The sequence below is a fragment of the Poecile atricapillus genome, chromosome 3, assembly GCF_030490865.1.
Source record: "Poecile atricapillus isolate bPoeAtr1 chromosome 3, bPoeAtr1.hap1, whole genome shotgun sequence".
Lineage (NCBI taxonomy): Eukaryota > Metazoa > Chordata > Aves > Passeriformes > Paridae > Poecile > Poecile atricapillus.
Window position 1 is genome coordinate 21325059 of NC_081251.1, and position 17507 is coordinate 21342565.

At 36.0% G+C, this 17507-nt stretch overlaps 1 protein-coding gene across 4 annotated transcripts in view; it reads left to right on the plus strand.

The window, feature by feature from the left end:
- Positions 1-17507, plus strand: part of MYOM2 (myomesin 2) — a 78124-nt gene that overhangs the window by 22699 nt on the left and 37918 nt on the right. For all 4 annotated transcript variants that reach the window (XM_058836264.1, XM_058836266.1, XM_058836265.1 and 1 more), the window contains 6 exons: positions 4101-4262; positions 6092-6233; positions 7830-8029; positions 8741-8794; positions 11413-11540; positions 14479-14662. In XM_058836264.1, coding sequence (XP_058692247.1) covers positions 4101-4262; positions 6092-6233; positions 7830-8029; positions 8741-8794; positions 11413-11540; positions 14479-14662 — 870 coding nt within the window. The remainder of the gene's footprint in view (positions 1-4100; positions 4263-6091; positions 6234-7829; positions 8030-8740; positions 8795-11412; positions 11541-14478; positions 14663-17507) is intronic.

The following is a 17507-nucleotide window of genomic DNA, read 5'->3' on the forward strand; positions in this document are numbered from 1 at the left end:
GATAGCAAAAGAGTTAGAACATTTACTTGGAAGAGATACAAAGCCAGTTCTTAGGTTTCACAATGACCCACAGTTGAATACTGTGACTACTGAGCTGAAGGGTACCCACAGGGCAGTAAATTAAAGTTTGAAGTACTGAGGTATGGGTCTGGGTCTCCACTTTAATCTTGCTCTAGCATTTATTGTAAATTTTATATTAAAATCACATGAATGTATACTTAGGCAATACTTACAGAAGCCAGGCCTGATAAACATGTTTGTTCTGCTGTTTATGTGCCATGTTAGTAGGCTTCTTACCTTTACTCTTTCTTCTGTGAAACCTGTTATGCCAGGGGAAGCAGTCTTTACCATGAAATACTCAAAATAACATCACTAAACTTTCCATATACTGGGGTAGATGAACCTGGATGAGTAGTGTTTGTTCACTGCAGCAAAAAAGGGTTTTGAAACATAGAACTTGTTACTTAATAGATAGAAGCCTGTTGTAGATATTTAGCACACCACTTTTCACCAACCACAATTTGTGTAGGATTCTAAAGTAATTATTCTACCTGATGGGTAACCAAGGAAAGCCTTGGTTATTTTTGGATGGTTAGACCTGTCCACAAAGGGACCATGTTTGATGATGGTGGACTTCCAAGACTGATGTTTGGACTGGTCCCAAATAAAGTTGGCAGAAATTTCCATAGTGGAAAAAATGTGATATATAAACTAAGAAATGACAGTAAGATTAATAAGGCAGTCAAGAAAATTCAAGAATAAGAAAATCAGAAAAAGAATGATTTTGTTACTGTGTGCTATGCCTTTGTTTAATGTATATTATAGTTTTACATAAATTCACATCTGATCCCTCAGGGAACAAACTGCTACTTAATCTTTCATTCCTATTTTTCTATCTTTGTGGATAGTTCCTTGTGATGAACTATTAGATGTCACTAAAGTAAAAAATATGAGATAATAAAAAAGGCTTTTCCTGTCTGGTGAATAACCTAAGACTTTTACTTGAATTCAGGTTCTGTTCCCACAGGAATTTTGCTATACTCTTCAGAATATTTAATAACTAAAAATAATTGCTCACTTCATTCTTAGATGAACCATAATTTTCAAGGGTACCTTTACTTTGTCTCCTACTGGGCACACTTTCTCAAGATGCCAAATCTCTCAAATTCTAAGTTTGAGGCTGCAGCTAGGAAAAATTTCTAATTTTCAAGGAATGCACAATATAGTTCCAATTTTCATAGAACATGAATTTTTCTTGCACTATGGAAAAAAGTTCATGACCCTTTCTCTTTGTGCCTTCATAATGACAATTCCTTCCTCATATGTAACAATATCTCTTTGTTTCACCACTTATTTAACTTAGTAAGTCCTTACTTGTGAATACCTGAGATGAAAACTTGGTTTGTTTTAAGCTAATAAGTTTTTGCTAGGGAGTCAGATAGGTGCTCATCCCATTATTCTACTTATGTTACGTGAAATAGGATGTTACAAACAGGCTTAGATTTGTCCTTCATTACAAGTACACAGATCACAGTATTTCCAAGAGATGTACAGGTACATTAACTGGCAGAGCTTGTTCCCAAATGCAGCAGGAATTCATGCACTATGAACCATTGTTAAATGCTACAGTTCCCTGTGTTGAGTCCCTTGAGAGTTGGAGGCAATGCATAAATATAAGCAATGAGAAGTTAAAAAATTGTCATATGTCATGTGCTTTAGACATTCTGGTTCTTTAGAGAGATAATATTTAATCCTACTCTTGCATTAAGACTTTACTCTTTCTAAAATTTTTCAGTTTGTGTTAATCAAATAATAGCAACTAAAGCCCTGAGAAGGATATGTATGATTTACTTCTAATAATTATACACAGGAGAAGTATGTGTTTGTCTTGCATAAATAAGCTTCACACTAGTGAGCCTTACTGAGGGTATCTAGTAGACTCCTAGGGGCATATAAGTCAGCTCAATCAAATCCTCTGAGCTGATTTGGGATTTCATGAACATGAATATGATGTCTATTATTCATGGCCCACTTAGAACAATTTAGGATAGTTATAGAGCCATTCAAGATACTGAAGGAACTAAATGAAAAGAATACCTCAGGAATGTATATCTAAACTATATCTAACTGTATCTATCTGTGACATGACTTCAGCTGATAGCAGGAAGTTTCTGTTATTGATCTCTAATGTAATATAAACACTATAAAGCTATATGTACCAGCATTCTGCAACCATTTTTATGGTAATCTAGAATAAAATAATTGAATTCAGAAGGAAAAATCATGGAGTGAAGAATCTAGCTGAAATTTCAGCAGAACAAGAAATACATGATGAAAAGAAGTTTCAGTATATAGCAGTTCCCCACTCTTTGTATGAATTTTAATTAGAGTAGTGTATTAGGAAAATTATCTTACATATTAAAAACAGCATGTGAGGCTTGAGACACACTGCCTCTAAGGGTTAGTCTTCTGAAAATAAATTCTGGGAGAAATAACAGAGCACAACACGTGAATAGACTAAATAGTGAGAACTTGTAATTGTTATATTATTGTGGTGGTAGGTTTATGAATACTTGTTCTATTCTATTTTAAATATGTTTGAGGCCTCAAAACTTTATTCTAATTATCTTGCCTACAAAGTCATTCATCCAAACTGCATTAAAAAAAAGCAGGCTTCTGATGATTTCTGGTGGATCTTTGGCCTTGTGTCGGGGAGAGAAGTTTTTCTGCTCTTACTAAACACAACTGCCTCCTCAACTTCTGCTGTTTGGTACACATAAAGAATGGAAATGGGTGATTCTGGCCTTAGTAGCATTACAGGCTTGCCTATAGTTTCTATATATTCAAACTATGGTGGCTATGAATCCACTAAAGCTTGCAGTCTAAATACGTGACCAGCTTTTCAGAGATGCTGGTTAATCAATGTTTCTTTTGCTTAGGATTTTCCACAGGGCTCATGTATTGGCTAAAGTTTCTAGGTGAAGATGTTTTCTGATTTAATTTTAAGTACGTCATGTCTCTCTACACAAAGTACCATTGTGATAAGCATGACAGAAAGGGGACACTCAGGTTTTCTAGGTAAGGAGCCCATGACTAAGGATCTCTTGGGAAGGAATGTGATTAAATTTAGTTTGTTTGCTTCTCATAAAACTACTACATGCTTAGCTGATTTTGGAATTTACTGCTGTAAGATTTAGTAGCCTGTGTCTTCAACATACTCTATTATCTGAATGTGTGTCATGTTTTATACCTTCTTATGCAACTCAGCTGGTATGTGAGAACATTGATTTCTTTGCAAATGTTTGAGCACCAGCTCCAAAATCTATCTAAGCAATAGAATAATAAACATTCATAGGTATTCAGATCTTTTAAAGGGGGTTCTGCTGCACTGATTACAATAAATTTGTATGTGATTTGCCTTAGGGAATTAAAAATCAAAAATAATCCAATCAGCTATTTAAAAGGATGATATGAGAAAGTCCCTTGCCTAGCATAAAATATCCTGTTCATTCTTTTGCTCTGGTTTCACTAGGCAATCAGATTAACGTGCTTTAATCATGGGTCACCACCTCTCACCTTTGAGCATTGAATTTAATTCAGTGCTCAACAGGCATGCCTTGAGCATTTAAGTTTGGTGTATATTTATAGCATTTTTCAGACTAAAGTGAAATCTATTTTATAAAATTTGTAAGAAAAAATTGAGTAAACTGACATTTGACCTGTACAGGAAGCAAAACTTATTAAAAATGAAACAAGATTCCACCCTGCATTCATTATAGGGTATGGCAGATTTTCATGTCAATATTTCTAAATGTGGGTAACATTTTGTCTCTCAGTGTATTAAAAATTATAGTGAAAGGAATTTTGTTTTTAGCACTGCATAGCATAGTACTAGACCTCATGTTCTCTAAAATTCACTGATCAAATAATTTTAGAGAAATGCAACTTACACTCTGTAGAGTTTTCATAGCATCAAAGCACTGTCATTCTGAATAAAACTGGCATAAATACTAGTTTGTGTCCCAGGTTAGCAGAGAAATGCACTAGATGCAGGTTGTTCCAGCAGCACTGTAATGTGTCTGATGGGTCTTCTTTTCCAGATGTGCTGATAAAGGACTCCAAGTGGACAAAGCTGTATTTTGGAGAAGGCCAGGCAGCTCTTTCCTTTAGTCATCTGAACAAAGATGATGAAGGTTTATACACCCTGCGCATGGTTTCAAGAGGTGGAATCAGTGAATGCAGTGCATACCTGTTTGTAAGAGGTAAGCTTTTAATCTGGTTCTTGAGGAGAAATTAAAAAACATTATAAAGTTTAGTTTTATGAAAAAATCCTATGTAATAACTGAAGTATGAAATTCATACTCTGTGGAATTTCATAGTCATTTGATTTGTACATAGTAGTCAGTACTAAAAAGCCAGTCACCTTACCTGAATGGGGAGTTTCAGAGGAGCATGCTCCTGAGGACATTTTGTTTCCTGAAGAACCAGAAAAACTGCTTGTGAAGAAACAACTTGTTTCTTTCTTTCTCATCTCCTTTTCTGGTAGGAAATAAACATCTTTCCATATAATTGGTTCTCACTGTGATGGTTTTGGCTTTAGAGATTGGAAACTGGGAATGAGCTTTGTTGGATATTCTTGAATCTTGTGCCTGGTCTTAGAGATACATGCAGGAGAAAGCAAAATAAATATTCCTACTACTATACCTGTCACAGTAATATCATTAACCAGAGAAAAGAAGCAAAGTAAGAAACTAGATGACTGAAGAAACAGAGTTTTCACAAGAGATATAGATAAAAGGAGGTAAATGTATTAAAATAGAATAAAGGTCAGAGCTTTTTATCACATTTCCAAGCACAGCTCCCAGAGAAGTAAAAATGAGATTCTGCACGTACCTGTGAGCAGGACTTAGTATTCAGTTTTATATTTTTCTCATTGAAAGATAAAAGTATTTCTGGTTGAGCAGTTCTTTCACTCTCTTAAACACATTGGACAGCATCCTTGATGTGGTCAAACTGGAACAGCCCCACTGAGGCCACTGTAGCTGTATTAATTTTAAACCTTGTTTTTCTTGAAAGCATATTGGAGCATATGTGCCTTGTGGGAGTGTCATCCAGACAGTTTGTGTGGGGTAGAGGGAGTGAATGTCTTTTCAGGGGTTTGAAATCCAACTTCCTCACAGGACTAGTGCGAGGGCTTCATCAGCTTTGCAGTGTCTTGAACAAGTCACTCTGGCACCCTGTTCTCATGAGAAATAATTTGCTAAAGTTATTTATGTTAAGGTTACATTCCAAGAAAGACATTATTCAGGTGAAAAACACCCATTAATATATAAAAACTTTCCTACAGGTTTTTGTTGTAGTGATGGGTAAATTTTAGGTATCTCTCTTGTCCATTTTATATTATATTTGATCCCTTTGCATGCCCAGGACCCTGGCTATGTGCTGTGGAGTCTCTACTGTTGTCTGTTGGGCATTCTCTTGCCTTTTTTCATGGAGGCTGTGATCTGTTACTGATCATAAACTACTTTACAACTCCTTTGAAGGGAGAGAACTTTACCTGTTAAAAGATTTCTTTAGGAATTGTGGGTGCAGATTAGTCAATATCTCTCAAAATGAAGCCACAAATGAGTATCTTAAAGGTGGTATACAAGACTATGAATGAAACACAACATTATAAATGTTCCAGGAGTTTGCAAATTTTTTATTCTTTAAGAGATTTGTTTTCCTGATCTACATGTTTTTTACTGAGTACCTCGGTCTGATTGGTAACACACTGAGACACAGCTTTCAGTGTGACGGAGCATTAAAACACATGGGTAGGTTAGGTTTTTAATTTTCGTGGAAGATAATGGGTGTTTGGTTCCTAAAAAGCTCTTCTGTTCTCAAAAATACCCTTGAACATTTTGTCTGTATACAAATGTAGACATTATGGTCCTGAACCATTATTGCAGTGAATTAGTATGCCATGAAATGTTTGGGCTTCCATTCACATAAACAAGTAGCACAATGAACTAGAAGTCTTCCCTTTGACTTTTTGATGTATGTCAGAGGAGCGGGGGGAAAAAACAATTTATTTTTGTTTGTGGTCCAGATGCCGATGCATTGATCGCAGGAGCACCAGGGGCACCAATGGATGTTAAATGCCATGATGCTAACAGAGACTATGTTATTGTTACCTGGAAACCACCGAATACTACCAGTGAGAGCCCTGTTATCGGATATTTTGTTGACAAGTATGTAAACATTAACATTTATTTAATTTTTTTAATCTCCAGAAATAGGTCTATACTGAAGAGGAAAAAATACCATTATATCCTTTCAATGTGTGTGTTCCTTGGATATATTTTTTCAGACACTTGGCACTGGAACTCACACACTGTGTTAAATTACTAGATTGTTCCCTGGCAAACTTTTGGCCCAGATGATTTAGTACTTTCACAGGCAATTCTGGGCACAGTCTGGGAATTAGCAGGGGCTGGAGGCCATTCCAAGTAATATTTGCAGGCAGACACATTTTATCATACACTTAAAATGTTCAATAGTATGGATGTGGGCGCATCAGAGAATGAGCTCTGACAGTATTTAATTTATAAAAGCTAGATCCATGGGCATCTTGAATGAGATTTAGTCTCTTTAATCTCTATACTGCAAAACCTGAAACCTAGGAGTTATTACATTATCTTTTTATTTCTTTCTTAAATGTAGTACATCAGGAGCTCAAGGCCTGGACTCCACAGAGCTGGCAGTTTAAATCAGACTGGCAGGCCTCCGTCCTTCAGTGAGCTTTGCACTTTGCTGGAGTTCCAGCTCAGTGCAGGCAGCTGGCAAGCAGGGGATCCTGCAAGCACTGTTTTGCATGTCTCTTCCACAGAAGTGAATTCTTGCTTCTTGTAAGCAGAGCAGGACGTCTGATCCTTAGTGTCTGAAACTGTCAGTCAGCAAAGCCTTACTGAAATGATTTCATAATGTATACTGCTCTGCACTTAAGAGCAACATTTGCAGCTCATTGCTGTTTGCTACCCTGTCATTTGGTCTAATTCAATGACAACTGTCTGGGAATAACTGGAAAATAGTGGTTTATGAGTGGCAGTCAGTATGAGGAAATTAACTTGAGACCTGGGGACTCTACCATCTATATCCAATTTATGCAGGGCATAGATCACAGGAGTATTTCACCTATATTGTGTATAATCTAGTCAGATGTGCGTCAGTGTGTGTCGCTTGTATCACTGCAGTGCCAAGGAGCCCTTGATCATGCCACAATTATTTTCTGGTACAGTCAGGGCAGAAGAGTCTTCTACACAAAAGTTTATAGTAGTAGGACACAAACTATATATGTACACATAAAACAGTACGTATGGGGACATCACTTCTTGATTACTTCTATACTCTGTGGCTCAGCCATTTTGGGAAGGAAACACACAAAGAAGTTTACTTGAAAATATGAACAGGAAGAAATGAAAATGATTAGTCAAATCTTGCAAATTCATCATGTTCTGTGGAGATGAATATTAAAAATGAAAGTGAATAATTTATTCTTTACATGGCAAAGAAGAGAACCAAAAGAAGGGAAGCAGAGAGATTTGAAAAGGCCAAGAACCATGGAAAAGAAATGACCTTTACATTATGAAAAACATAGGAAACAGAGTGGGAATTGGATCTCTGAACAGAGAAGAGTGTGTAAAGTGTGTGACTTTCATTAATGAGATGTACGGTTTAGCTCCTCAGCCTAGCGAAGGTGGCTTCTGTGATTCTGACCTGGTGTGGGTAGCATGGGGTGTATTTATTGTGAGATGATATTGACAAATGCTGTCTTCTGATATTCCAAGATGTGAAGTAGGTTTGGAAAACTGGGTGCAGTGCAATGATGCTCCTGTAAAAGTCTGCAAGTATCCTGTGACTGGTCTTCAAGAGGGACGGTCTTACATATTCCGTGTGAGAGCAGTGAACAGCGCTGGCATTAGCCGGCCTTCTCGAGCCTCGGAACCAGTTGCAGCACTTGACCCCCTTGACCTGGAGAGAACACAAAGTAGGTTATTCAAGGCTTCATTTTTTCAATAAAATATTTAAGATTCTGTTTGCCCAGTTAACCTAAGGAGTGGAGTTTATTTATTCCTTTGATTGAGTATCTCACTACAGACTGCAAAGCAGCATTAGGAGAGCTTCTTCATGAATAGAGTAAGCTGGCTTGCTCTGGGGAGTAGTTGCATTGATTTAGCCTTGTCCTAAATCCCTGTGCAGATTCTGTATATCATGTACTTGCACACCTTCTGTTTCATGTCCTCCTTTTAGTCAGAGGGGAATTAAAGTAATTATGAATACCTTAAAGCACTGCCCCAATGTTGCCTGTGAAATCTGAGCTGAATATGCAGTTTCCTTTACTCATGTTCTTTGTATGTGTGTAAGCTTTATGACTAATTTCTATAACAAAAGTACAGTTCATGGTACAATTGATTACTAATCTGCCTCAAAATCAAATGTGGGACCATTACTCTTGCCTTTTAGCACATCTTTGAATAGTACTGTCTTATCATACCCTGTTTTCCTATGAAAGTGAATAAAGCAATATATGACTTCAAGGTGACTCTATCTGGGTAAAGATTTAATAACAACATTGTAGAAAAAGAGGTATCCAGGCTTTTGAACACATAATAATTTCACAATATTTGATCAATAATTTGCAAAATTTGTAAATATACTGAACTAGTTTGAGAAGCTAATTGAATATTTTGATTAACAGCTGTTCATGTGGATGAAGGGCGAAAGATTGTGATCAGTAAGGATGACCTTGAAGGTATGTAACATTTCTACAATGTCAGTCCATCTGCTTATACTCCAGGAATTTCACATCATAATTAGAAACATAACTTGAAAAGAAATCCATCTAGTAATAAACTCTCTATATTAAGAAATAAAGACACATTATGGCTTGCAAAATTGAGAGAACACAAGTAAACAGTGAGGTCTAAAAAGATGGAGCACATCACACTCAACAGCAAAACTTTTATGGTATGTTGACAGCATTTTCTCACCTTTTTGCTTTCACTAGTGCTAAGCTGAGTTAAATGGCTGAACATTTAATTGCCCATTTGATTGGGCATTTGCCCATATTTCCCCTCTTTCTACCTTTCTGGGAGCTGAGTATAGTTTTCTTAGATTGATTTTGAGTAGCTGAGGAAGTTATTGCCATTCTCATAAAAACTTACACAATCCATTTTAATTCTTTAATTACTATATGTACCTGAATATAGAGGTTATTCTTAAGGTTAACATTATAGACTAAGTAATGTTTTTCATCAGGAGAACTGGAGAGATCCCTGACAACTTTTGAGATAAAGCTTGAATATTTTCTGGTTTTGGTTGTTTCTCTACAGAATGATTTGGTTTTTAGGCTTGAATAATAACCTTCTTTACACTTAAATTGTTAAAATTATTACCTATAATGGCTCAAAATTTTAAAAAAAGTGTCTGTCTCTCCCGCAAAGGTTATAAATGTGTAACCCCAAAAATAACACAGTCAAAGAGAAATTACCTGAGAACACATGTAGTTTGAAGGAGAATCAGACATTAAATGTCTTTCCCAATGCATGGACAGGACAGATGAAGTTTTTCTATTTTTATAATAGTTCTCTAAATTAATTGATATGGGTATTATAGGATTAGAGGCACATTACAATATCAGATTGTATTGTCTTGTTTGGCTTCACAGATCATTCTTCTGCTCTCAGGATTGCCTTAGAATGACCAGGTCCAGTAAATGGCCACTCTGGAATAGTCATAAAAAAAATGATATTTGGATTTCTGTCACATGAATGTGCATATTTAATAGAGTATGAATATTCAAATCTCACTCTTTTTGTAGATCACTACTTTCATCTGCAAGATTGGAGACTATTTCTGAAAGAGCAGTGTCACAGATCACAAATGGTTTTCCTTTTTAGTGCTGGCTGATGTCCCATTCTGGCAACCATTCTGTACCACCATGTTATATCATTACAAAGTATGGGAGCTTTTTTTTAAGAATGAAAGAAAACATGTTGAGATATTGTTACCTGAAATCACTTAGAAGCCTTTTGTCTTAATGCTGTGAAGGAATATTATAATTTTCTTGACTATACGTCATCAATTTAATCTTAAACTCAGCTGATTCATATGCCTTTCTGAAAGAAGAAATACGGTTGTGGAAAATCAAATATAAAAAGCATTTGAGAAATAAATTTTCATTGGATATATCAGTTTTCTTTTAAAAGGGTTTGGTTTTGATCTGGTAAAGATATATGATGAAATAATATCAGTGTACATTTTGAGCCTGGTTTGTTCTGCTGTTATGTATAATCATTTAAAATATCACTGCCATGATTTAGAGATTATTACTGAAATGCTTTTCTCTTTTTTAAAGACAAACATTTAGAGGATATATGCCCTTTTCTTAGCCTGAGAAGGGGAAAAATTTACTTTCAAAGAACAAAGCTTTTTTCTTTTTCTATCACAAGTCATAAAGATAAAATCTTTAGGTTTCTGCTGAGTAGCTATTTCTGACCAACAACCAAGTTGGAGCTTCTTCAGGGCTGTGTGGCTGTGCCTGTGTAGAGATCCATCACGGGTCCGTCACAGCTCACTCTCCCATCTAGTGCTGTTTTACCCCATTGTAATTCCTTGGCTATCAGAACCAGCTTTTTCTTATCTTGGGCTCATGAGAAGGACCATGAAAGACTGAGCTGAATTCTAACCTGGCCCAGGCTAGGCAGGTTGTCTCTAACACTGCTGGTAACTCTGCAAAGAGAGTGGGGAGAGTGATCAGGCCACACTGTGTGGTGGAGCTATCAGAGGGCTGGTGACATATTTTTATGTCTCTGATTCATAGATTTTACAAATGCTTCAGACTATATAGATGATAACACCATCATGTTATAGGATATATTGCTATTAGGTTTTCCTTTTCCTGCTTTCCTCTTTGTTTTAAAGGTGCTTTTATGATTGTACTTCCCTTCCAGCTATTTTCTTTATTCTAATTTCTCATAATAACTCTTTAAACTTCTGACTTTGATCAAAAATGTTTGCATATCTGCTGTAAGCACATTTTTTACTAGCAGATTGAAGTAATTCTAGTGTGATCAAAGGGTAATTCAAAGGGAATTGAAGTAATTCTAGTGTGACAAATATGCAGAGTTTCAGGGAGCAAATCTAACCTTTACTGAAAGAGTAAGTAACTAGCTGTTAATACTGAAGTTTTATTTATCAAAATTTAATTGAAGTGATCAGGTGAATGGCACAGATGATATCACAGTCCCTAATAGATGAGCATTGCAGTGCAGGGTGGGAAGGTTGAATCAGAAAGATGAGCTGTAGCATGAATGCTGACCCAGGAGTTAACATGCTTTTTAATGCTTGCTACATTTATTAATCTTACAGGGGATGTTCAGATTCCAGGCCCTCCCACCAATGTACATGCTTCAGAAATCAGCAAAACATATGTTGTACTCAGCTGGGATCCACCTGTTCCGCGCGGCAGGGAGCCACTGACGTATTTCATTGAGAAGGTACTGCACTGTATAGTGGTGTTCTGTTGAAAGGTCCTTCATTGCTGTGTGCAATTACATTCAACCCATTTTCAGAACTGCAGAATGAGCAATAAAACTATCACTTTCTGTGGTCTTGAAGGATTTGAAAGTGGGATATTAGAGAAGCATGGATAATCAAATGTCTTACTGCAAGTTTTAATGAGCATTGAAATTCAAGGTCCAGAGAAAAGGATTCCCCTATGCTATTTGCTTAGTGCTGTCTAAATGGGAACAAATTATTATGTAAAGTAGCAGTTAAAAAAAAAAAAGAAAAAAAATCTATAGTTTTCACAGCCCTACAGGCATGATTGTAATTTTTCAGTGTCTCTGTTAAAGGGAAATTTCTGTTTGTCCTGCAGTAGAGCAAGGAATAAACAGCAACTCATAATTTGATCCTCGCTTTTGCAGGCTTACGGCAGCCTCTACTATACACTGACATTTCCAATTTATCCTCTGTAAGGTCAGCAAGGAGGCAGATGCCTGTCTCAGGTTCACTGGTCCCTGGTACTCTTCATGGCTGCCTCTTTGTATTGAAAGGGGACTTCAGTGTTCACAGTAGGAGAGGTTTGTTCTTCATCCACCTAATTGAATAAAATTTATATAAATCTGTTCCTGAGGCATGTTTCTAAATTATATTGGATTACATCAACTTGTTACAAAGTTTTCCCGATAGGTAAAATAGGCCTCATACCTGACCTCTAAAACACAGGTCAAGCTATACTTAGTTTTTATGAATTATGCCTCTAGCATATGCACCCTCTTAACAATCCACAAACACTAAACCTCTTCATAGAACTGCCACACGTTCAATTTGCACCATGAATATTGTAACAGCTTTTTCTCAGGCCCTTACTATACAAGTTGTTTTCTTCTCACATCTAAAATTATGCACATTCCTCCACAGTTCATTTCCCACCCATCCTATTGATGTCACTCCTCTTTGTGCAGCCCTCCCAGGTTGTCTTTTCCCTCTCAGACACACAAGAAAACTCTCCACTTCCAAAGGAATTCATAGGCCATTTCTACATTCTTCATCCATTCCTTGCTGGATGTTGAACAAATCGATGTAAAGTGAACACCACTCACTGGTTAAATTTTCCAGCAAGCATGACTATTTCTCCCTCTCTGCTTATACATTTCATAGATGTAATGAAATTTTTTGTCAGAATAATTGTCTAGTTTTTCCTTCTATCCAATAAAATAGAATGTTTTTCTTGCATTAATTCCCAGTTACACAAGTCTTTGCTTATCTATAAATTTCAAGAATATTGCTGTAAGGATTTTGAACCAGCTCTTGTCATGGAAATACCTTATTAGTTCCAGAATAAGCAGAAATAGCCCAGATAAAAAGCTCAGAGGTAGATTTGCATTGAATGGACACCTACACTTGGTTAGCTGAATTTCATTCTAAGAATGAATTTGAAAATATACATTATCTGCTTGTTTTTTACAAATAAATTTATATAGCTCCAGAAACAGTACAGAGCAGTGAAAACGTTGAACAAAAAAGTCTCAAACACTACAGTCACTGAAGGAAAGTGAGAATGAGGACTAAGTGGCTATTATTAGAAAAAAGAGGTTCATTGTACTAATTAATACTTGAATCTAAAATCTTTTTATAGATAACTAATATATATGAAAAGCTTATTTAGTTCATAGGTGAATGTTTGTTCTTTGCTTTCCACTGTCATCTGATAACTTAGAACAGTTTCTAATTATTTTATTTCAAATAAAGAAGATTCAGTCCTGAAGAATAAAAATGTATTTGTAAAGCCTTTAAGAGACACAAAATGGAAAGGAGTTTTCTATGTTCTCTTGAAATACTTTTTTAACACATAAATCAAACTGCAGAACAAAATGTGATGCTGCTTCTTTGTGAATAGAAGAAATTAATGTTTTTCATAGTGCAAAGTAAAACATATGGCAAAATAACATTTATTTCATATTTTACAGATTTTTGTTATGAGGAAAATTGATGTAATATTTCTTTTTTTCTGTTGAGAACACTAGGTGGGTTCAGTACCTATGAGAAAGATTTTGATATATGGATTCCAGCTGTTTACATTATTATTATTATTTGTCTATTGTAGGTGTCAGTATATACAGGGTAGTTTCCAAGCACCCAGGAAACACTGTTCCTCCTCTAAGAAATTCACAGTCTGTCAGATTTTGTTCCCAGAATATCTGTTCCAAAATTTTATAAACATATAATTTGTATGCACCTATGTGCCAAAGAAATTTTCTTCAATCTGTTTATTAGGCACTTGGGTTTTCCTAAAATTTCTGAAAGATTCCACGACTAATTTTTGGTTAGAGTAAACAGTTTATGTGGGGAATCTAATGGACAGCACACTTGTCTGAAAGTGCTGATTTGCTGGCTCTCCTCCATGTGCAGTTGTGGTGATGATAAGCTCAGCTGCTGCACTGAGAATACTCAAAAGTAATTACTTCATTTGATGAATGCTTTTAGGGGACATGACCTTACTCAATAGAATAAATAAAGTTGTGAGTAAAGTAACATTTCCCTCCCTGCCTTTCTGCAGAATTTGGATTAGGGCTTGTTTGCTTGACTCCAAACCTTTGGGTGTTCACATGAGTTTTGCAGGACATGAAAATGATTCTTTAGGGACCAGTCACAGTAGACAGTCACAGACCTAAAAGAAAGCTGGCTGGATGTACAAGTGTGCATGTATTGAAGTCGAGACAGACAAGGAGACAGTGAGCTATTCAGACCTTTTGTAGAGTAATGGAATGCACGAGCTATGAGAATTTGCATATGTTTAAGTCAGGCATTTGAGAGTGATCCTTCTCTCGTAGCTCTTAAATAAATTCATGACAAGATGCAATATGCCAATATGTTCATATTTTGACAGTTCACAGAAATGATTCATGGCTTTTTTTTTGTTGTTTTTTGTAGTCCATGGTTGGCAGTGGAAGTTGGCAAAGAGTCAATGCACAGGTTGCAGTAAAATCTCCTCGCTATGCAGTGTTTGACCTTGCAGAAGGAAAACCATATGTTTTCCGAGTGCTGTCAGCAAACAAAAATGGTATCAGTGATCCATCTGAAATCACAGAACCTATTCAACCACAAGATACTATTGGTAAGGTATTAATTGTAAGACAGTAATTAAAACAATAGGTATTTTACACTGTAAATAGACAACTCTCATTAGATTAGTACAACTACAAAATAGTACTCTATTTGTGTTCAGTTCTGTGAAGAGTTTAAAAAAGACAAAGATGCCAAATTTTAGAGACTTTCCAGAATTTTCCCAGTGATCACACGCCTCGCTACTGAAAACAATAATCAGTATAAATTATTTTTAGTTATTCACTCTTCAGTGTTCTATTAAAGTGACATCAAAATATAGGTTAATCACTAACTTTGATAATTATATTTTCTGGCTCAGGTAATTATATGCTACCTAATTCCCTACAGTTTCAGCTAGATAAGGTAGCCTTTCATTTATTTCTTAGTATTCTGAGTTGCAAATTACGGCTGCTGCACTATTCATGTGTTATACAGATGAGTAGACTTCAGGGAAAAGGGAAGATACAACTACATATTCAGTGGTGATTTTCCGAATGAAAATGAAGTGTTTATCTTGGGGTCACATTCAAAAACACAAATGAAAATTTAGGGAGTAGTTATTCATCTTGTTTTTGAAATATTTGTTTTCTTTTTGCAGTTTTGCAGAAACCACACATAACAGCTAGATGTTTTGATAATTGTCACCTTAAGTGCACATATCTTACCAGTACACTTTCTAGTAATATACAAAATATATATATTTTATCTGATATACCATAGTTAAAAAATATAATCCATACTTTCAGCTTGATCTGTAACTACATGATAAAGAAAAGCATCTTTTGCTTTCATATATTCTTGATTTGATGTCTCATTAATGCATATAAATTATTTAAAGCATTCAATATTCCCCAAGGTAGGGAAGAAAAATACTGTATTTATTGCACCTAGTATAAAAAATTAGCTATCCCTCAGGGGTTAACACAACAACTTCTGCATAACTCACAGCTTTAAATAAAACACAAAGCAGAAGAATTTATTTTAAAGAGAAACTTCAGCAGTATTTTCAGACACAGAGTTTGCCACCTGAACTAAAATATATCAGAAACACATTTTTTTGTTGTCTGCACTTAGTGTCATTTGATATTCTTAAGGATGACTGAGACACCTTCATGGGGACTGCAATCATTACACAGAAATTATGGGTACCTTATGAGCAGAAACTAAAGAATAGTTGGGGTATCATAAGCCATCCTAAATGACACTTAACATGATACAATTTAATTAAGTGGTAAAAGAGTATTCAGTTTGAGATTAAAATCTAAATAGAGGTGTTTCCATGTAGGTATGTACAGGTGCAGTAGATACCTCTGCTCTGACTGTGCCAGTTGGAGCCTGGAAGATAAGTTGGCTGATGTTGTCATAAGTAGCCCCATGTTACCCAGGTGTACAGTGTCTGTTTTGTGGTGAGGTGAAAAGTTTTCAGGACCCTACTGATCTCTGATGGAAGGCTCAGTTTAACTGGCCAAAGAGACGTCCTTTTCAAATACTTTCAGTTTGCCATTTCAGAGGAGTGTAGGTACTATCTCCCGAGTCATGTTTGACAACTCCATGAAGAAATGACAAATGGTCCAAAATGGCCCTAAATTAAATTATTTGTGTAACTGAGTGAAGGCCTGGCCGTTTGACTATAGTGGCAGCTCAAGAATATGTGGTTGTAGATATACAAGAAAGCCTAAATGTAGGTACATTTATCAGACTGAATCATTTGATCTTACAAATTTATTGCATAAAGTATAGTAGTGTGTAAGTATTAATTTTTATTTTAATATTGAAAGACTAAGTAGAAAACATGCTGCCTTTTGTTTCATGCTGCTTGCAGCTCTCTGCAATATCAATCTGAGGAAACTAAAATAAAAGGCAAGTACTGGGTGCCTTTCTTAACCTGTCATGTCAGGCTGAGACATTGCTTTAGTTTCCTACATTATGAAAGCTCAGATATTTTATAGTGTACAGACTATGTGCTGGTTCTTATTAAGATTTTTTCTTTCCATTTGGATCTCAATATTTCTGGTTCTATTTATGCACATTCATCTGTTTAGATTGATGCAAACCAACAATGAACTTTCTGTGCATGTAAAGTAAACTGCATACCATGGTACATGGGGAGAACTGTAGTCAACAGATTGAAGAAAGCTTTATCATCTTTTTCTTGGTGGTGTTGAGGTTGGTCCTGAAGTACTGTTTCCTAGTTCTGGCTTCCTTAGTCAAGAGGGATGGTTGTAAAGTGGAGAGGTCCTCTGTATGGCAACCAAGATGACCCGGGAATTAGAGATTGTGACCTATGAAGACAGGTGTTTATTTAGTTTGAAAACTTACAAAGATGATGGTGTCAAACTTTCCAGCATTGTTAGATGACAAATAGAGGTAAGAGCCAAAAATTGTAGCTTATGAAGTTCATTCTGGACATACTCTTTTAATGAGAAATGTGCAAGAGTGCAGTGCTGGAAAAGTTGTGCAGCTAAGCTGTGAAATCTCCATTGTCAGAACATTTCAAGACTTGTACAAATCCGTGACTGACACTCTAGTTTGGTGCTGGTGATGATCTCACTCCCAGTGATAGGGTGGATGGACTAGATGATCCCCAGAGATCCCTTCCAAACAGTGTTCCTGTGCTTCTATGACATTCATCAAGCTACTTTTAGATAAACTTCTTGCATGCTTAAAGTTGTCCTGAAAAGCTCATATTTTTGGAATTAAGGCTGTCATTAGTTAACTGTAAGACAGTATTTCTTAATCCTCATGATATTATATCTCTATAGTTTATGTGCATTTCTTACTGACACAGTAATGCTGCAGGGACATAAGCGATACATCAGTCTCTTATTTGAGAGATAAATGTGAGAGTGAATATT